The following is a 21,536-nucleotide window of genomic DNA, read 5'->3' on the forward strand; positions in this document are numbered from 1 at the left end:
TGTGGGACTGGTAGATGCAACCCTAATTCATAACCCTAAGCAAAACCGGTGATCTGCCCTAGTTCTTTTCTAGTACGGCACCCAATATGGATTAGCGCGCGACTCAATCTAGCCCAACGACCAAGTTGGCCTCCTCCTTCTTTCAGCCTGAATGACCAATGAGCACCTCCAACACTTCTTAAACAACAGAGGTACAGATAACCTTCCACATAACAGAAAAACTCAATTCCCCGTGACGGTGCGCGAGCCAGCCAGAATGCGGACCGTTCCGTCAGCACCAATAGTCTCAAAGCTGTCGAAAAGCGCATCTCCAGAGCTTATCATGTTGGCCTGTGGACCTATCGACGACTTTACATAGTACTCGTAGACAGGGTAGCCGGCTGCAGTGGTGTAATTGGTATTTGTGGGATTGGTTGCATTGCCGTACTTGGTCAACAGAACCTCGGAGTCGGCATTGCTTATAGCATCCCCGTTGGAGTCGCTGTTGCTCTCGGGCAGCAATGGTCAAGTGCCACTGCAGCAATTGGTGCTAAATCGCATCTTATTCTTTAGGGGACTTGTGCACTCGGCACTGTTCTTTTATATTTCTTTGTCAAGGCATCGATGGGACTGTCTATCGAGCGTATTGATGTAGTAAGTTTAATATTTCTCGGCGAATGAATTGAGATGCGCCAGCGATTCTGAAACAGCTCTCTGGAGAGAAAGACTACGTTGATGAGTTTCAAGAATTGTGCCAGGATGTCCAAGTGGATCACAATCTGGAAGGAACTAGGAGGCGAGAGGCTCGTAACCATGTAAAGAAGGATGACGATGCTTGTGTTGAGACTGTAGAGGTTGCTTGATTTCAACGGATATTTTCTCGGCAGTACTTTGATAGTGGCTGTGGAGCTCTTTGTATCAACTATGGGCACCTCTAATACTCGCAGTTCGGAATAATTCCTGTACAAAATTAAATGCACCGTTGGGCCAGCATATAGGAGGGCACAAAACCCAGTAGCTCAGGACAGTGTGGATGTGAATGTGATAATTGGACCTCAGGATGTTGCGGCTGATTACCAAATGAGGCAATCAATGAAGTGGCCTGGATACTGCTGGGCAGTGAGAATCGATTACCGGATTAGCTACCACCGTAGTACCAATATATTAGAAGAAAATACTCGTGAGAGCAGATATCCTACTTCTAGAATAAGTCCACATGCATGCGTTGCCCAACGAGCTATCCTGGACTGTAAGGATCTAACACTAAACTTCCAAGGTCCTCGGCCAGAAGTCGGACTTGTTCCAAGCGTTGACAAATAGTTAAAAACAAATCTTAGATTCACGACAGAAAGGGCCAATTTGTGAAATTCATGGACTTCTGTACTAATTAGCTAAGGTTAATCGAGGTGCTTATGGAGACCCCGTTTACCATCATCTTTCCACCCGGGTCAAAGCTGCGGGGCTAATGGATGGTCAGGGTAAGATCTGAGCTTGATACACTTAACGCGACACACCGCTCCTACAGTTTCGTCTATACCGTGCGATCGTACCTCATCTTATGGTAGTTTTGCCCAATAGTAAGAGTCTGACAGGTGACAGGTCAAGGTTAGAGTGTGGCTTAGGCTTGTTCCAAGCTCGAGAAGCTTTTCCAATGCAGATATCCCCGGGCTTTCTCGTCTAGCCTTCATGAAGGAAGGAGCGTCCAAATCAAGAAAACTTTTAGTGCATAGGCAATTGAACACTATTACGAGCGTCTCCACATTTATCACCTGCGTCATTCAACCACTGAGGCAGTGCAGGTGCATTACAACAGTGCATTACAACATCTCCATCCCAAGACAATTTTGATTTCCAGGTCCGATAGTGGACACATGTAATATGTGACTGGAAGCTGATTCGAACTCGGGGTGATGCTGAATCATGTCTGTTAAAATTCGCACAACCGGAAACCGGCGCCTTTATGATTGGGCGGCAAAGTGAGGCAAGAGGAGGACAATTAACATATCATAAAAGATATTAATTAGCGGACCTCCAAGTTGTCTCAAAATCATCTACTGTGTACTATATACGTTACAAACAATACATATTGCTATTGCTATTGCTATTCTCTTTTCACAATGTAGATTTCCAGTTCGAACGACAGCAACTGCCACTATTTGCGGGGACTGTGGAACGATCGCGATCGATAAGCTTCTGGGCCCAACGGCCCGCCATCCGTGCCCCATGTGGGCCTACCATGGTTCATGATCTATTCAATTACGCTCAATTTCGAGTTTATTAGATCATCATATATACATAGATACATAGTGGCGGATAAATCATTGCTTCCATCAGAATCTGCCGAATAAATTGCACAGTATTAGACTATGCCGTGGACCAGCAGATCGCTGAGCCGCGCAGTCTACATTCGGGAAATTCCACAGACTCTTTCTACGAGGAGTCTCCTCTGCTCACCTGTACCAATTGCCTATTCTGTCAATCGAACATTCCAATCGTCAGATTTCCAGCATGACTTAGATGCTCATACTGCTCAAGAGACCGCTGAAGAGAATGTCAGAATGGTCCCCAGTGTCCGTATTTGGTCATCTTCTCCTTACGGGACTAACATTAGCTCTCCATCAGACAGCAACTGAAGTTGCTCTGAAGAATAGAGCCCTAGCAGCATGTACTGTAGCTACTGCTGCTCAGTCTACTATTGGCAGTGTTTTTGCTGGCAGCACGGTTGCTTTGCTTCAAGGTGCTGGTGCTAGAGGCACTTCTTTGGGCACCCTTAATGGAGTCGTTCAGGGTGTGGGTACAACTGTACTGGGATCGACGGCATACCTTAAAACCTCTATTCTCAAAACCAGAAAATGATCTGCAAACTCTTAAGTGACACATCAACCTTTACATGAACACCTTTTTCCCGTGCTATACAAACAGCTCGGGCAGACTACTACTTTACATGGACAAAGGAAGGACCGTTACTTTTAAACAACTGGTGGCATAGTCACTGGATGTGCTTCTTGTCCAGGAAGTACGACTGATTTAAAATTTTTATCGTCGGCTCCATGTACCTAGGCAAATCGACACAAACCAGTAGCACTTCGTTTTGGACTGACCGCATAAAAACCACAGCAAATTCGATACTAAAGCCTTGCAGTTTGCTATGTACCAAAGCTCTAAGTTGTCTTCACCTACCGTTAGCCAGGTCCTTCCTATACTATATGAAAAGAAAATCTCGCCCGAGATATCATCTGGTCGACTTCGAAATTTGTCTTATGGACAATGTATTGCCATTACCGGCGACATAGCGAGTCAGTCGCCGTCTCATATTTGATTTTCTAGTCCTTTTACGTAACAGCTAAGTCGCTCTTGCCACGACACGTTCATTCCACAAACCCTTGCATATCACCCAGTTTACATGAAATCGAGACTAATCTCGGCGTAAATATCCGGTTCCGGTCCATTTATTAGCATAACAGTTCATAGAAGTTTTCTTCTGAAGTTCAACGTATGCAAGGATACACTATTGTACTAATTGGATTATTTTCCGTTGAAAATATCCCCTCATTTATTGGCTATTAGAGACCTCTGCAAAGTCGAGGCGTACATAAACTTTGATAAATTAAATTTGAGGAATCTACTCCAAGGAAGGAAACCGACTGGATGACAAGAAGTAAGGCAACCGGAGCTATGATTACTTCAGAACTAAGGAGGCCTGAGCGTTTCCATTCCTTCGGGTTTGAGGCTCAATGGCATATTCATGTGAAGATGACCGAAGGGTATTGATGATACGTGACGTAGAGAAATTACTATTAGAAATGTTGAACTTGCCCTCCCCTTCCCAAACTATTTGATTTCGATTTTCCAGGGGGGGAAAATAACAACCGAAAAAGAGACCATAACACGGCACTGAAAGAGATACCTCGTTTGCATTTTGACTGTCAATCATTTTTGTATTGATTCGAAATGGCCGACATGCAGATTCCTAATGTGGCTCCGTCTTTCTCTCGACATCAAGAAGATTTGCAGGGCTTGTCACTACAGCAGCACAGATTTGCTGATGTCGATAAAATCCTACCTAAATTGAGGTTTATCTATTCATACGAGCTTTGATCGTTCCAGATACTTACTAGAAATACAGTGATGTCTGCCTTTCAGACAAGGCCCTTGTCGGTACCCCTCCCGGTCAGCGCTCAATTTCGTCGTCAAGTTGGGGGCAGGAACTCACCGTCAAGGATGTGACTGCTATGCATCTATTTCGAAAAGGCAGTGGAAGTCTATCGGTTACTATGGGTTCTCAACCCAAACCTTAGCCAACAATGCAACGGTTTTTTTCGTCTATTTCATGTGGAAATCAGTACGAATAGGATTCGATGCGAACGTGAATAAGCGATCCGAACGCAAGAGTATTTGGTTATAATTACCAAATCTTGAACTCGACGAGAGAACGCGACTCCATTTGACATGGCTACCTAATAGCGTCACAAATTTGTGTTCGCAATGAGTGGTATAAGATGCATTGCAAGCTAGCCGACTATCTCGATATTCTAGCTCAAGCCAATAATCATCCGACATTTCAAAGCTGTGATGCTGTTAAGAGATGGTGGTTAATTTACAGGAATCAATATTCAAGGCTGACTTTCAATGGAGGAAAATGTGTTGATAGCCTGGAAGTAGGGTCATACAAATCAAAGGGATGATGGTTATAATTGTCAGAATGTATGGGGTTGACCGCACAATACCCTGGTATCTTACAAAGCAATATAGAAGTTCAATGTACGCTCCCGTACCTTAGGTAGTTGGATTTTAGCGAGAAAATTGTTTGTCTTTTCATTCAAACTGAATTCATTGCATACTTCACGACATACACATCTTAAAAGGATTCTGTATTGATATTCAGAGCCTCACGCGGTAAGTCAATGGCGCTCTCGTTTCATATGACATATAAGACAAAGAATCTCAAAACATACATGCCAGGAAGTGCTTTGTATTTGTTCCTTGTGTTAACATGTGTTGAGGGAAGAATATCGGTATGCTTCGGCTGTAATGTCTCTTTATCATGCCATATTGGGCCGAGGATGACCAGCTGCCACATTTCGTACAATCATAGTTGTACCGGGCGCTGAGTGAAAGCGTTGAATTATGTCGGTTGGCTTGGCCCAGTTTGATCGACAGAATTCGTTGCATTTATGTTTGCTGAAAAAGGTGCTCATACCTTTAACACCAAGATCAGTGACGCCATACTCGCGGGTTATAGATAGGATGACAGGGTCAGAGAGGACAGCTTCGTTTTGATGTATACCACCTTGAAGATCACACAGGACGTAATGTCCATCAGAGATGTGGAAGCTAAAATGACTAAGGGCTTGCATAACTTTTCCCCAAGATGTGGAATCGTTTTTCCACCCACTGTTGCTGTTCCACTTCTGATAGCTGTGGATGTAAGGCTCACATAGAGCCATTTGGCCTGCCCAGTTTCCCTCAGAATCGTCGTCAAAGCGCCATACTGCGGGTATATTGATTTTGATGACGTTGTTGATCATATTGAGCCGATTGAACCGCTCGACTATCTCCAAGGCCTTGTCAACAGCCTTGATATCGAGAGTGAAAAAGTCGTCAGAGAATACTGCACCAGTCTTGAACCATTTCGCAACACATCGCTGACCCTGACGAGGCCCTGAAACATAGTGTCCCTTGGCCACCCATCGGAAAGCACCTCGTCCAAAAGGGTGTTTAAGATGTCTATTCTTGAACATAGAAAGTTCGGATTGGTTATACCGACCACTATTGGATTGCACGGCAAAAAGGGTGTAAGAATCGCGATGGTGGACACAGTTTGCACAACGAGAGAGGCCAGGGCCCTTGGAGTATTGGTACTCTGTGTATGATGACTGAGGGAGGTTGCGGCCGCAACCGGCACACACGCGAGCCATTACGTCCTGTAACGACCGAGAATGGCAAGCTAAAAGAGAGTGTTTTTGTGTTGAATCAAGCACTGGAAAATCAGAGAGAGAATATCAGGTTGGTTGGGTATTCCAGGTTTGCTTGAGTGGCGGTTAAGTTCTAGCTGACACTTGAAGCTTTTGAAGCCTGTACAGGTTCGAAGTTCTCATATTCTTCATCTCTAATTCCCAACCGATATCATAAATAACGTCAAAGAATTAGATGATATTTCCTTCCATTAATATATTAATCAAAATCAGACATTTTTTGTCCAGCTAACGGCGCCAAATGTCATGCCCATCAATGGATCATACTGGGTGGTTCCCAATCAAGGCTTTGTATGAGAGTTGGACTCGTTGGAGGTTGTTTTTACTTGCGTAAAATTGAAATGCATTTCATGAACATATTTAGTCCATTGAATGGGATACTTCTTATTTGACGGCGATAGTCGATGAGTTGTTGTACGAGGTTGCCCACTTAGGGCTGTCCTTGTTCTAGCCCTGAGTACAATGCTTAGGGTCAGAGTGATGTCTTACTCTATATCGCCCAGCAATTTGACTACGTGTATCGCTAATCTGATTTCTAATTGAGCAAATCACCCATTATAAACATGCTCTAATTTGCCAATTAATGGTTCGACGTGCGAAGACAGGCTCTGTGAAATCTACCTAGTGCAAATGACCTTTCACGACGGGTTATGGAAGGACGACTCTTAGTAAAGACAGGAACTTCGCGACAAATCTCATGACAACCTATGATTGGATGGAAAAGCATAAATTCTAGGATCAGGGAATTGCCGATCTGGTACTTTGTTTACTTGGGCTACGAATTTCAGGCGGAGAGCGTAGTAATCGTACAAGTGCAAAACGAATAAAAACATGCGTCAATAAAGAAAATGCTTCATTGTCTTCTTAGGAGATATGAGATGAAAAACCAGAAGAGTGTACACAGAGTTTTTATGCCCCGCGATGTATGCTGAGAAACTATATACACAGGCCAGAAAGGTGTAAAATCAAATCTATAATGCAAATCTATGAATCATTCGGCACAATTTTCGACAGTTTTCGCAACCTTGGTCCATATCTCATAAACAAGAATGGCACAGGAAGCAAAATCGCTGCCACACCACCAATAATTGAGGTTGCTGGTCCAATTCCCAATGCTCTAACCATCGGCATTGCAGCCAGTGGAAGACCAGCAGCCATTAAACTGCGCAGAAAAGTGACTGCTGCCGTGGCACTAGCCGCATAAATTCTATACACATCAATCAGGAAATTAAGGCACTGCTGGAAGATGCAATTAAACCCTATTCCAATAAAGACTGCCGCTAGACAAGGCAAGATCCAGTGATGGGGAGGTTCTGCTGTCCAACCGAACCAGAAGAGTCCCACGACCATGAAGACTGCACCGAATGCCATGGGCGGAAGTCGTGCTTCTGGAACAGTAGCCCCGTTCGCTGCGCGCGAGATTCGGTTGTAGCGATACTGGTTCCAGATATTTAGGCCCACGGAGGATACAACACCAATCAAAAGGCCGAGGAATGGTAGAGAGCCAATCACAGGGTTCCACCCACGTTCTTTTTCGAACACAATCGGGAACAACTCGAGGGCCAGATACATGACTCCGTAGACAAACGCGGCATAGAATGCAATACAAGTGACTATAGGCTCAGTGACTAGCATCCTCAGCGGGCGAGCCAGTTGTTTGGTGAGTATTGAATGGAAGTCGAGTTGCATATGCTCATGAGGATGATAGTATCTCGGATCATTTGTCTCCTTTCGAATCTGTTGCGCCTTTCGTTTGAGTAAGACCAAAGGAAACACCTCTGGCAGACAAAAGAAGGTGAGCGTGAAGACGACAAAGCCCCAAATAGCTTGTATGTACGCAGCCCATCGCCAGCCCAAATCATCATTCAACACAAGCGCAGCACCAATGATAGGGCCCAAAGCCGGGCCACCGTTGACTGCTACAGCATACAGACTTACCGCAGTCCCCCGGGTTTCCTTGCTCCACATATCACCCAGAGCAGCAGTCACATTACTGATTGGTGCAGAGCCAAAGAATCCCGCAAAGAAACGCGTGACAAATACCGAAGCTGCATTCTTGCTACGTCCAGTCGCAATACAGAAAATAGCCTGGAGGAAGACGGCGGGCAAGATGCTGATTCTGCGACCCCAAATCTCGGAAATAGGAGCCCAAACGATGGGACCGAGCACAAAGCCAACACTATCACAAGATTAGCAAATAGTGGCACATTTTTTTCTATTTCCAACAAAACTTACACGTAAAGAGAGAGACTCAGAACGGAAACCTCATTGCTGACCCCAATATATGCCGCAATAGTGTCATCGGCTGGCGTGAGAATGCTAGAGCCGAGACTACCGACTAATGCCAACAGCCCGAGTTGGAAAGTAACCCACCATCTGTATCGATTGGACCAATTTTGGGGGTTTAGAGGGTCATCCGGTGCCCATTTGACGATATATTCTGTATCAAGAGGGAGAGGAGGACTATTTCCTTTTTCTATGTCTTTTTGCCGAATATTCAATATTGACCTCCAAGATTTTTTGTTCATGATTTGTTCTCGCGGTAGCGTGCCGATTACCCGGTCTATATTCTTTCTCTCAATGACGTGCGAGGCCTAGGTTCATCTTTTGGAAGTCTGTAACTCTGTAAACCTTCAATCAACAGCGAGGGTAGACCTGGCGATGCTGTATTCTCTTTCTTGGTCTTTGTATTAAAAGGTCGGTGAGAAACAGGTCTGTCTTGCTGAGAATTGAAAAAAAGTGCGGAGTCATGGTACCCACTTGGTCTACTCGGGGACTTTAGATTCTAGTGTGGCTAGATATTTGGATGCCGGTAAGCTGTCCGATACTAAGAAGAACATATTCTTCTCTCATGTTATCAGGTAATTGTGATAATCGACTTTGGGGTGGTTTGCTGCGCTATCGATATGTTCAGTATTGTAGAATAGATTGCCTAAATAGCCTGGTAGCTTGATAGAACCTTTGGAAGCTCAAGCCTCTTAGTTTATGCTTATCTGAGGCCCGAACCGGCCGGAGCCGACCACGAAAGATTACAGCTCAGGACTCCGTTTGACTTATGCTGGAAAAATACCGGGTAGGCACCATCACGGAACAGCTCCGAGATCGCTTCTGTTTGACCCGTTAATTATCCATCTAGCACTCCGTTCACTCAGCAATAGTATCCTTGCAACTGCATTAAATTGATAGGTTGATCTTATTGTATGAACCGCCATGTCAGGCTTATGAACCCGCCGAGCATCAATAGCAGAATCTGCTGAGAAACAAAGCATTAGATTACTGTATAAATGCTCTTTGTCAGCTCAAATAGTTTATTATACAATTATCTATTGCTGCTTAGGAAAGAATCCTTATCTGCAGGTTATTTCTGGGGTTTTTGTTGGAAAATATGCGTCTCTCGGGGCAGAAATATCTTCGAAGTTAAATCATACACTCGAAGGTATCCTGACTCCTTTGGAGCTATATGGTCCTGAATTTTCAAGGCGAACATACTTGTAGAGTCTCGATTTTTGACACCGGCTGGTAAGTCTTTTAGCTCGAAATGCTCTTTCACTTCTGGCTATTAGGGTAAGTCGCGTCCAACATTCTAATTATATACTTCTTCTATGTTATTACATGTTCGACTTGATGGTGTTTTTAGTTCCCGGATTTAGGGCATGTAGAACAATTTTGTGGAAAGATACTCAAATTGCGACAACTCGGGGTCTAATCACGAATACTCGGCAACGGGATAAGCCCTTGATGCGTGTCTGAGGATATAGCTCTTGTCCATTCTCTTATTTCAGTATGGATTTGATTTCTATTGACGCTGGTAGCCCTGTTGTATCTTTCTATAGCTAGCAGCGGCGACCACGAAATGGGTAAAGCCAGACCGAGAGATACAGAGTTCCTAAGATTAGTTTGATATTAATAGGATACTCCTCATTTGTGAGTGCTAGTAAATGATAAGCCCTTATACAAAATATTGATAGAATGCTATGAATTTAAAACTCTCGATCTGTAGATGCTGACTAGGATTTCCTAGTATTAGTGGCTCCTAGTTGGAGAGTGGTAGTCATATGACCTTTAGAAGCATTGGTATAGGAACTATACATACTAAATGTTAAATAATTATACGAAGTATAAACTTTACAGTTTACGGATGGATCTCAGATTAGCTACTACGTAACTACTAATTAAGGTACCTTATTTATTAAGCCACTGATTAGCCCCGACAACTAATTGTTGTTCTGGGGCTTGGGGCCTCCCGTCCTTGAATTTGGCACTTTAAACTCTAGCAATTGACCATTGAATTTGAGACGCTAAATGTAAACCCGTTCAGTATTTTAGCTCACATTACACGGTTACATCTCACCCTGTTTCATTCTGATATAAACTCAAAAGGACCCAATCGATGCTCTGAGGCTGTCTTGGGTAAACAGATCCTCAGTAGCAGACTAGTTGCGGGGTGTTCGGTGGCCACTCACTGCAAAACAAGAATCCTTCGCAAATTTGAGAAGCATAACATTTGGCTTCCACTTATTCTTAGATAATATTGAGAATTGACTTATTTATATCTTTTGATCATCACACTTTGTACTATCGCAAACTGAATGCCAGGGCCTTCATGGTGTACGAATAAGCAGTCTGTACACCTGTATGTGCATGAACAGGTTGCTCAACATTCAGGCAAGATGAGTATTAATTAAGAAAAGGGCCAAAACACATGTTTAGAACTGTTTTTTTGTTGATGAGTTGTTTAAATTCTATATTATGAATAGGTCCGGGCAGCGTAGCATCTTGATGACTGGACTCGGACCCTTTTGGGAAAGGCTCGGTTAGGGCTAACCAAGCCACCGAAGTGCCTAAGAAAGAGCCCCCTTCCCAGATCCACAGCGCTGATCCTTACTGTAGCCTGTAGCCTCTTAACTGTTCGCAGTGATCGTGTTGCCAAACCTTCCTAACTTTATCCACAATATAAATCAATTCTATGTAAGCGTGACAGATTATGCTTCCAGATTGACTCTCTGGTCGAGCTTATGATCACCCGACAACTTTGATTCCCGTTGACACCGCGTACGTATATAGAGTTAGAGATCGTTTGAACAGTTGATTAAGATAGATGAAAACGCCCCATTCGGCACATCAAACACGCTTAAACTTATTTACCGTTGGTGGTTGCAATCAAAAAACGCCACAAAACGAGCTGCTGGGCCGGAAGATCCGACCTACCAGCGAGACTCTCAGGTGTTTCAGGTACCTAATGCATAGGCTACGTAGCAGTGACAATTTAGGTGACCTGGAATATACAAGACAAGTATCAAGTGATGAATGCAAACCCCACCAATTGTGTGTACTGAATACGTTGATCGCGCWTTSGAGCCACTACATGTCATTTGAAGTTGAGGTCGAATTGCACTAGTGTTTGTGAACAGTAACTGCCGGTCAAACACACTAATACACAATATTACTCCTCTGCGACCTGTGCTAGTCCAATCCGGAAGCTGTTCAAAGAAAAGAGGCGTCTAAATATGCATTCCCTTGACGCCCAATCTTAGAGCATCTCATACCCACTTTTCAGATGTCACGCGCCTTCAAGGGATTTACAGTAGATCGGTAATGCCGTACTTAATTTGTGGCTTTGCACGTGGGTGTGGATTGAGTTGTCCATCGGCACTGTAAGGGTTGAAGTAACCTTGAGCAACAATTAGGTTAAGCGCACAATTTACGAAGCAATAGATGTGGAGTATGCAGATACGTACTTTACTTAAGCTCCTTTTGAGTCCTGTTTCGAGTCATTAGCTATTAGGCAACTAGCTACCTAGCCTACCCTGTATTACTCCATGGTATTCTCTTGGGGTCAGAATCAGCGTAACATCAGACAGCTGCATAGCCTATGATTCTTCGCAAATTCACTGGCTCCATCATAGAGAAATACAACCCTGATAATGATTACATGAGGTGGTTTCATAGGGCTTAAATATATAAATAAGGTCATTTCCTTTTCAAGATTTCGTTCATTTTACTAAGTACAGTGTGTTTACTGACAACAGTAACAAGTCTCAAGATCCACCACTATAATATTAGACAACAACTTTCACAGAGCAGGTTATATACACCATGAGTCGTAACATTCTTCCGTACGCCTCTTTTCTCGCCCTCGTAGGCGGGGCTATCGCGGAACCGTTTCTGGTACTCAATAGCGACTTTCCGGACCCAAGTCTCATAGAAACATCGAGCGGATACTATGCATTTGGTACCACCGGCAATGGCGTTAATGCACAGGTTGCTTCCTCACCAGACTTCAATACATGGACTCTACTTTCCGGAACAGATGCCCTCCCTGGGCCATTCCCATCATGGGTTGCCTCTTCTCCTCAAATATGGGCGCCTGATGTTCTAGTTAAGGTATGATCACATAAAGAATCACATCCAAATCTAGGTCTACCAGATATTCACAACAATACGATAGGCCGATGGCACCTATGTCATGTACTTTTCCGCAGCTGCCGCGAGCGACTCGAGCAAGCACTGCGTTGGTGCCGCAACCGCAACCTCACCAGAGGGACCTTACACCCCAGTCGACAGCGCTGTTGCCTGCCCATTAGACCAGGGAGGAGCCATTGATGCCGATGGATTCATTGACACCGACGGCACTATATATGTCGTATACAAGATCGATGGAAACAGTCTAGACGGTGATGGCACCACCCATTCTACTCCCATTATGCTGCAGCAGATGGAGGCAGACGGAACAACCCCAACCGGCAGCCCGATCCAGCTCATTGACCGATCTGATCTCGATGGACCTCTGATTGAGGCTCCTAGTTTGGTTCTCTCCAATGGGATCTACTACCTCAGCTTCTCTTCCAACTACTACAACACTAATTACTACGACACCTCATACGCCTATGCCTCGTCGATCACTGGTCCTTGGACCAAACAATCTGCGCCTTATGCGCCTTTGTTGGTTACTGGAACTGAGACGAGCAACGATGGCGCTTTAAGCGCTCCCGGTGGCGCTGATTTCTCTGTCGATGGCACCAAAATTTTGTTCCACGCAAACCTCAATGGACAAGATATTTCGGGCGGACGTGCTTTATTTGCTTCTTCGATTACCACCGCCAGCGATGTCGTCACATTGCAGTAAAAGTCGAAGTCACTGTTGACAATTCGTATCTCTGTTGTTTATAGCGAGGTACATATGGAGGAATTTTGTATATATCAATATCAATGTTGACGTCATCTATGCAAATTTTCATTATTACCTTAATAGGTAATTTTTGGTGAATTAGGGCTACGTGGCCAAAGACCTAAAACCATTCATTCCCTTGACTAAATGAGATCAAGAGCGTGGGACTAGCTCTGGATGTAATTGCTGATCAATTTTTGCACCAGATAATCATATCACTTTCTACTTCATCAATGAGGTTTCCCGCGGCAGTAAGCGGTTATTTCAAACTCGACTGAAAATGTGACTTGGTCGCTTGAATGAAACGAATGTTGCATTGCGATGTTCAATAGTAACAACATCATTGCCGTGCATATATTATATCTCAAGTTATATTCGCTAATTAAAAGATCACTTACGAAACGTGTCAAAAAAGGCATACGTACCACGTAGAGACATTGCCCTGACCCACCATTTCCTCGCTGAGAGTGGAGATATCATAGAAAGGGCAAGAAAACGAATGTAGGCTGCATAATGTGAACAAACTGAGACGAGGATGAACGATAGACTATACAGCGCGTAAGAAGCTGGTTGGCTCCCAGCCCACGCTCGATTTTGATACCAACCGGTGGGGAGATGGTAGTACATACCTAGGCATACGAAGTCGAGTACCCTACCTAATAACGGCTGGAGKGTGATCAATTATCCAAGGTTAGAGTTTCTACACCGTAGGTTCTTCGGTTTATCTTCTTAGCTCGTCCATGTCCTATTTCATTACTCTCTCGTCCTCAGCTGTCATCCGGCATCTCGCTTACAATCCAGCAACCTGATCCTGCAGCTATACACACAGTGGATGTATTTTTTTTTTTTTTTTTTTTTTTTTTTGAATTTTCACCCGCCAAATTTCAAATGTACATCCAGATCGATGGCTAGCGTAACGGCGGTGTTCGCGTATCGGCTGTTCTCGACAAATGGGATTTCTTCTCCGATAACCATTTACGGCCTGTTTCACCGAAAGATGAGGCGACCTCATGTTCAGCCTCATGAAAATGGTTGATAAGTAGCGTAAGCGGAATATCTTTGGTGACGTGTCATGGGGGAGAAATGCTAGCGAATTATGTGCCAGCCAGATCGACGGTCTTGTTCTATTCCATCTTTACGAATTTTGTAGTTGCTGTTCACTTGCTTGGCCTAGTTTCAAACAATTAATAGTTGATGCCTGCATAATTACTGCTTGACTGGCTCTCCTGCGCGGACTGGTATTCTCAAGGGATGATATTGAGAGCTCAAAGGCCATTCTACTTGCATGTCTTCAAGAGCCACCTATACTAAAACATTGTAAATAGTAATATAAAAGCAAATTCAAGAGATATTTTCACAAGATGTTTTCAGTCCCAAAGGCGACAACGTTCGTTTTCGTGATATACTATTGAACACAAAGGGTCATTATTAAGTAAAAATGTCATCATGGCATACGCCACACTCACCTCTTCAAAATTGGAATCTCCCAAATATCAAAAGTATCGATAGTTCTACTTGCGGTTTTCACTTGCCTTCCAGGGCTCTTCTGAACTTTGTTGCTCCAAATACATGTCTAGTATGCTACTAGTGCCAGCCTGATTGTGGTTTTGCGGGATCTCATCCATCATCTGAGGAATGTCTTCTTCCTGGGCGGGTACTTCATTGATATCGAGAACAAGCATTCCGTCTTCATGGATCTCATGATCAGGCTTCATTGAAGCCCCCATATATGAAAAGTCGATTGTTTGGCAATCGATCAACTGAGCTTGGCCCTCTCCATCAAGCTCGTTATCAAGCTTATCACGCCTATCACAAATCCAGCGTTAGCATTCCGGTCGTGGACATTCAGTAAGATAAAGCCCTGCTGATGATCTAATACTCGGGAGAAGTACAAATGAAACAACGATCCATTCAAAAGAAAGACTTACTGGCCCCATCTGTAATAATCACGGTCACTCTTGTCCGTTCCCGACATCATGAGAGATAGTATGTAGTAAACCCTCTGGGCAATATAAGTGGAACACGAATCTTCGCCCTTTTGGGAGTTCTACGTTTGTAAATCCCAAGAGAGCTCCCGAAAGGAGAAGGTTATCCACAACACTTTGTAACGCCGACAGTGAATGACAAAAACCGCTATCAGATCTTGAGGAGAAGTGAATGTAAAGGAAAGAGCTACTTTGATTTCACCTGTATTCGTCCCCGTCAATTTTTACTTCCGCCCGCGCTCAAGTTCAAATTCCTATTTGAGAACACATGGTTACTGAAAGAGGCAGCCCGGGCCGGGGGGCTGCCTTGGGCGACCCGACTCAAGGTGAATCAATACCTGCAGCGAAGCTAACTGGTGGGTACTGAGACAAACCTTGGGCGTTGATCAGGTATGAATCGAAACGAGTACTTTGACGACCGTAAATTATAGATGGGATCATTGTTATTCTTTGGTTATATGGCATCAGAGAACTGGGTGCGTTCGTGGTGTTATCCCGGCCGAGGAATTTCTTCTTGTAGGACCAAGAAATTGATGTTTCAAAAAACGTACAAGGTCCTAATAGGTCAATTTTTCTACTAGATAAACCAGCACATATTACGCACGGAGGTATAATCAAGACCAAGCAGCAGGTAGTCAATTGGATTCGCGAATATCCAGCTGCAGGGCTGAAACAACCTAGCTTCAACTTTAGACCTCCCACCTATCTCGACGAGGCGTCGGTTTTTAGAATCACAGAATGTAAGATCTCCAGCCTGGAATGACAGATGATGTTGGACCGGAACTACCCAAAAAGCAATGTTCACCTGCTCCAAGCATTATTCTTCAAACGGCAGGTTTTCAGTGTGCATTTTAATGTTCTCAAGGTGAATCGTGCGATCGTCAAGTTAAATATGTCAGCTCCTGGAATTAGTCAAGGGCCCCGCTAAAGGGTCAGGAACCAGTTGCATTACAACAGATGATGTTGAGTATATTCCGCCTCTTGCATAGGCGGGCTCATCAGATGTCGTACAGTCTTCTAATCTTTATGTTATGCAACGTCTAGATCGTATTATTACAATCTTGTCATTAGCTGCGATCGCGTATCGTAAAGTCTACCGCAGATAATGGCTTGCAATAGGTGGTGCTAACATTGATAGCCTTATGCATAAGCAAATCCGACGGGAAGCTCATCATCTTCTCGAAGGACTTGCGGCAAGCGCTGCCCAGATGATACAAAAGACACGCATCTTATGGGTAAAGAACGACATAAAGAAATTACAACAGCCACTTCTCTTCCTCTTGGCTCAAAATGTTTTATATGGAGTGGGCCTCGAAGTTGACTTGAGGTAGCCGGATATCCTTGATCATCGAACTGTCAATTCGGTCAGTTGGTGGGTTCTTCTAGCACTCTATATTCTATACATGATTCGACAATACTGTGAGTACCTAGTTTTTTAGGGATGATTGATAAAACGGAAGGACTCCAGATAGTCGACTTATTCAATATTGTATAGTGCTTTGAATCTTCAAATACGGCCAAATGTACGGTTTGCGACGACTGCCTCAGCAGTTAAGCCGTTTAATCTTAGTCAGGCGTCGTTTATGTCAGTTCAATCGCTCCCCTGATCATGAAAAGTCAGCTTACTAATTAGTACCGAATCATTACCAAGATCTGCTTTCTTTTCCGTGTTAATTCCAAGATGCGCGACAGCTCAAATCGTTTGCAAAAGTCTTGTGTCGATAGTGCAGCAACTCATTCAACTGGTTTCGCATGGCGCGGCAACTAAAGAATCGTCTACACTTGTGACCTACGGTTTTCATAAATGCCATGTTCAATTGGTGACAAGTATTAAGTGATTTGCCACAGATTTGATAGGCCAAAACTCGGCGATGTGATCTGTCGGGACAACGCACGCCATTCATAGTCTGCATCGGAACGGATCAGTGCATGTGCATTGCGACTCCTCCATACTATATAGAGTGGAATTCTCCTCAATCCCTGCATATGACAGACTCCTAGAGCGAACCTTAGTTCAATAACAAAGTTTTATTATAGCTATCAGACTTATCTACAGGCTACTCTGAATTCTATACGTAGATTCTGCCTATCAGTTTAATTAGTCGCCGGCTACTATAATATTGATGTCTTCACTCAAAGAGCGGTGTACCCTTGTAACTGACGATCGACCACTGACGATGATGGCATAGATACAAGGCTGAACTTCAACCAGTGTTCAAGAAATCTGATTTCAAATCGGACTGAAGTTATAGTGACTCCAAATAGCGGTCTACGCAGGCTGACAACAATTTCATAGATTCTTGTTCCATGTAGAGGCAGAAGAATACAATTGTTCTGATATATATCCAAGACACTGAATCGCATGCATAATATGGATCATTAACGGTTCAAGTTGCACACCTTGCCTAGAATCATGCAAGTCATTGAACTTGAATTGAGGTTCGGAGCGTGCCAATCTCTTCGAGCAAAGTCTGAATCCCGTAAAGCGTGGTTTGCCACCAGACCCACGGACAAGTCGTGGCTGATCGTTATTGAAAGGAAGCATGCAAACGCATCTAGACTAAATTCGAATTTGATGAGCCCTTGCATTGCCGTATGACTTGCGTTGAACGTGGCAGAAGGCCATACATCCATGAACACTGAAGAGTTTCTCATCATTTAGGAAGAGGTTCTCTACGGGAATCGGCACAGGTATTCAGAGTGAAAGGAAATGAAATAAAACAACTAAAAGGCTATGTCGAATGCGTTATTCACAAACAGTCTTGACCACTCAGGTAACAATATCAAAAGTCGGTAAAGAATGTATGACCCTTAATGCTAACCAGCACATCCTATCCAATAGATTTGCAACATTATCATCATCATCAACCCAAACTAGACCTCGAAATTAGTATCACTCGAGTCGACCTTCCAATGGGGATAACCATATACTTACCCATTCTTGACCACTGGCATAGGCCTAGGGCTATTAGCGTACAGCCATCTTGTTCAGGTCTATTTGCGTTGGACATGCAACGAGTTCCATGGCTCGTCTCGAACGCTTTGCTTCAGATAGCGCTCTGATGGAACCTGACCACCAATCTGAGTCTGGTCCGGTGGTGATGCTTCAGGCTCGTCAGGCTGGAAATCATTCTTCTGAGCGGTGTGATGGTTTTCAGAGCCGCCAGTATCATCGATACTCTGATAGTCGGGACCAGCCCAACTTCCCACATGTTGCAGGTCGGAATGGGAAGCTTGACGTCTTTCCTTAAAGCAACTTGCTCCGGATCTATAATATGTTCAGCACAACCCAGCCGGTTGATAAACGTATTAAGTCTGAAAACAGTGGATACATGAAATCGAAGCAAGCATCGGTCAAGTTATGTTACTGGACCAAACTGTACCGAAAGAATTACATGTAATTTTTTCGGCTCAATTTGGCCTAGCAAATTTCAGCGCAGAGGGCTAGCATGAAGGAAACTTGGTTGACTGACAGGCCCCATGTGTAACATTTCGTCTGAGTATCACCCATCTTCGAATAGGTCCTTGTTTCGTAAGTTCTAGTAGATGTTTCAATCCTCGGCGCGGGGAGAAGTAGGATGACTTCTCCTGTTACGAAGTAGGAACAGCTATGAATAAACAACTGAGAAGTATGTCTTGCAGGCTCTATCCTGAGAACGAAAGGAAATCTTGGATAATGAAAGACGTGCCCATGAACGGAAGATGCAGGGAGGAATGTGCTCCATTTTATAGTTCTGAAAGTACGCAAGAATAAATGGTACATCTCGCGATCTCACATCATTGGTGGTTGGTCTGGTGAGAAGGAAAGTGCTCGACACCACGATCGAGATAGGTGCTCGAACAGGTTTCCAATCTCCTTCTGTCACCGTTTTGCGAGATCATACATGTACACGTTACACATTTTCACCCATTATGGCTTAGAGGTTGCGTTTTAGTACCCAGTGTGGTTGCCTTTTGGTTCGCATCCATATTTCTGAAGCTCTAGAGTTAAAAGTGTCCACGGTAACCCTCAGATCGGTTGCCTTGTGGTTCGTATTCATATTTCTAGAGTTGTAGAGTAGAAAGTGTCTATAGTAATCCTCCAGATTAATTGCCTTGTGGTTCGCATCTATATTTCTATGGATCTAGAAAAGTGTCGACAGCATCCCTCTAAATTAGTTGCCTTGTGCTTATATCTATATTTTAAGAGCTTTAGAGTTAAAAATGTCCATAGTAACCCTTAGATTAGCTGCCTTATTGGTTTTATCTTTATTTCTGGAGTTGTAGAGTAAAAAGTGTCTGTAGTAATCCTTAAGATCGGTTGCCTTGTGGTTCACATCCATATTTCTGAAGCTCTAGAGTTAAAAGTGTCCACGGTAACCCTTAGATTAGTTGCCTTGTGGTTCGCATCCATATTTCTGGAGTTGTAGAGTAAAAATGGTCTATAGTAACCCTCTAAATTAGTTGCCTTGTGGTTCGCATCTATATTTCTAGGGATCTAGAGTTAAAAGTGTCCATAGTAATCCTCTAGAACGGTTGCCTTGTGGTTTGCTTCCATATTTCTAGAGCTGTAAAACAGAAAGCGACCAGTGTAATCCTCCAAACACCCAATCAGTCTTGTCGACTCCTGCCAAAGTGCTTAGATTTTCTGACTGCTCGTGGACCCATACCTCCTTCATCTACGCAAGCCCTGCCAGGTGGGGTTTCCCTTTTTCAGCTACCGCTTTTGTGAGGCTTCGCTCGTAGGGAGGGTTCGTAGCACTCTAGCACTAAGTACTAAGTCACATTAGGTACCATGCGGCGTAATTTACACTAGGTATACGGACAAAATACCATGAAAGTCTGTGGCGTAAATTATACTTGCCTAGATCTGAAGGTAGGTGGTAAATCGGATATTTTGACATTTCCTGATTAGTGACAAGTTCCTGTTGTGAAAACGGTTTATTCCACTCGGATTCCGATACCAGACTGCCTGGCCATCCAAGATTGCCTTGCTATCCAATTCAATCTAAGTGAGGGATAATTAGCAGACATGAAGCTGACAACCACACGCTATCTTCACGGGGAGATATGTGCCTATCACGTTTCGGAGAGCGGGTACGGGCCTGTACAGCCGGCGGCAACCTTTAGGGTCGAGTGCTCTAGCAAAAGACTAGGCCATGCGGTGGCACCAAACCTAGACCGGGCTATTTACACTACCTCTCACAGGGTAATGTGCATCAGACAGAACGGCGACTTGCTATGGCACTATGACATAGAACCTCGCTCCATCCAGCACTGCTCGGGGGTTCCCAAATGCGTGTTCTCCCTGGATGGAGCCTGGGTATGGGTGTATCGCCCCGACGCGATGGCCAAGCGTGGCCCTGATACATTGGTCGTGCTACGCGCCGACACAGGTCAGGAGGTCGCTAGGACAGAGCTTGATAGCATTGGGGAGGGAGCCAAGCTCGCCCTACATCCCGACGGGCGGCATATCCTGTTAGATGTAGGCGAGGGTCAGGACGGTGTGAAACTATACCGAGCAGCATTTACTGGTAGTGACATTGACTTACACTCTTATGGCTGGGACGATCGTTGTTTAGTCGATGTCGCGCCCGATGGCCAGTGGTTCATGACGGTTGACCACGGCCAGTATGACATCGCCTTTCATGCCTTTCTTAGTGGTGAGGTAGTACTGCAGGTACCAGTCGAAACATTTGGCCACGAGTACTTTGGGGAGGATGAAGCAGGTATGGCCTGGAACGGCGGATTCCTTAATGCAAATATCGCGGTCGTCACGATCGCGGGCGAGAAGGACGATAAGGAGTGGCACCGCCACTATAGCATCGATCTGCGGACAGGTGCCCCGCGCGGTCACTTCGAGGCGTACTCGCGTGATAACTATGACTTCGAACCCTTAGGGGACGGTACCTGGATTGTCTCAGGTCCCGACGGCGGCGCCATCCGTCGCCGGTTGTCCACGACAAACCAAGGCGTTTAGTTGTACAACTGGTACCAGCCCGGTAAAAATGAATGCATAATATACGCATTTGTGCTCATGGACCACTTAGCGAGCTGCATCAAACCCGATTGGCGAATGTGTGCAAGTGCCGCTTATATTGTAGGTGACCATCAAGTATATGGTGATCAAGCTGATTTCGAGAACGAGTGTAGAACTGGTACAGACTCGACCTCAGAGTCGTAACGGGACTAGGCCACATGTACTCCTGCAGATGTCACGAGAGCGTGCTAGAAATCATAGGCGTTAAATATCAATGACTTATCTGGCGGGAAACAATGTGCTCCTAAGACGCTCAGCTATACATTGCGCTCACCTCTTCAATATAGCCTCATTCGTTTAATTTCATCATATTACAGGCCACACGCTCATTTGACTAACCCGAAACATCAAAAAGTGTCCCAGCTGGGAGACTTTTTTACAGAACCGGCTAGTACATCATGCATACCCTT

General features: G+C 44.4%; 4 protein-coding genes across 4 annotated transcripts; 2 read left to right on the top strand and 2 right to left on the bottom strand.

The window, feature by feature from the left end:
• Positions 1-222: 222 nt before the first annotated feature.
• BHQ10_008891 (uncharacterized protein) lies at positions 223-8,482 on the bottom strand (the record flags this gene model as incomplete). The annotated part of the gene is made up of 6 exons (XM_040881746.1): positions 223-481; positions 4,935-5,005; positions 5,067-5,086; positions 5,180-5,903; positions 7,077-8,133; positions 8,190-8,482. The coding sequence occupies 6 exons, from the start codon at positions 8,480-8,482 to the stop codon at positions 223-225; spliced, it is 2,424 nt and encodes an 807-aa protein (XP_040737393.1).
• A 3,568-nt stretch (positions 8,483-12,050) lies between these two features.
• BHQ10_008892 (uncharacterized protein) lies at positions 12,051-13,080 on the top strand (the record flags this gene model as incomplete). The annotated part of the gene is made up of 2 exons (XM_040881747.1): positions 12,051-12,338; positions 12,403-13,080. 2 exons carry the CDS (start codon positions 12,051-12,053, stop codon positions 13,078-13,080), a joined length of 966 nt encoding a protein of 321 aa, XP_040737394.1.
• A 1,553-nt stretch (positions 13,081-14,633) lies between these two features.
• On the bottom strand, positions 14,634-15,100 carry BHQ10_008893 (uncharacterized protein; the record flags this gene model as incomplete). The annotated part of the gene is made up of 2 exons (XM_040881748.1): positions 14,634-14,928; positions 15,051-15,100. 2 exons carry the CDS (start codon positions 15,098-15,100, stop codon positions 14,634-14,636), a joined length of 345 nt encoding a protein of 114 aa, XP_040737395.1.
• Positions 15,101-20,118: 5,018 nt separating this feature from the next.
• Positions 20,119-21,066, top strand: BHQ10_008894 (uncharacterized protein; the record flags this gene model as incomplete). The annotated part of the gene is made up of 1 exon (XM_040881749.1): positions 20,119-21,066. The coding sequence occupies one exon, from the start codon at positions 20,119-20,121 to the stop codon at positions 21,064-21,066; it is 948 nt and encodes a 315-aa protein (XP_040737396.1).
• Between the last annotated feature and the right edge of the window lie 470 nt (positions 21,067-21,536).

The sequence above is a fragment of the Talaromyces amestolkiae genome, assembly GCF_001896365.1.
Source record: "Talaromyces amestolkiae strain CIB chromosome Unknown scaffold21.1, whole genome shotgun sequence".
NCBI classification, from domain to species: domain Eukaryota; kingdom Fungi; phylum Ascomycota; class Eurotiomycetes; order Eurotiales; family Trichocomaceae; genus Talaromyces; species Talaromyces amestolkiae.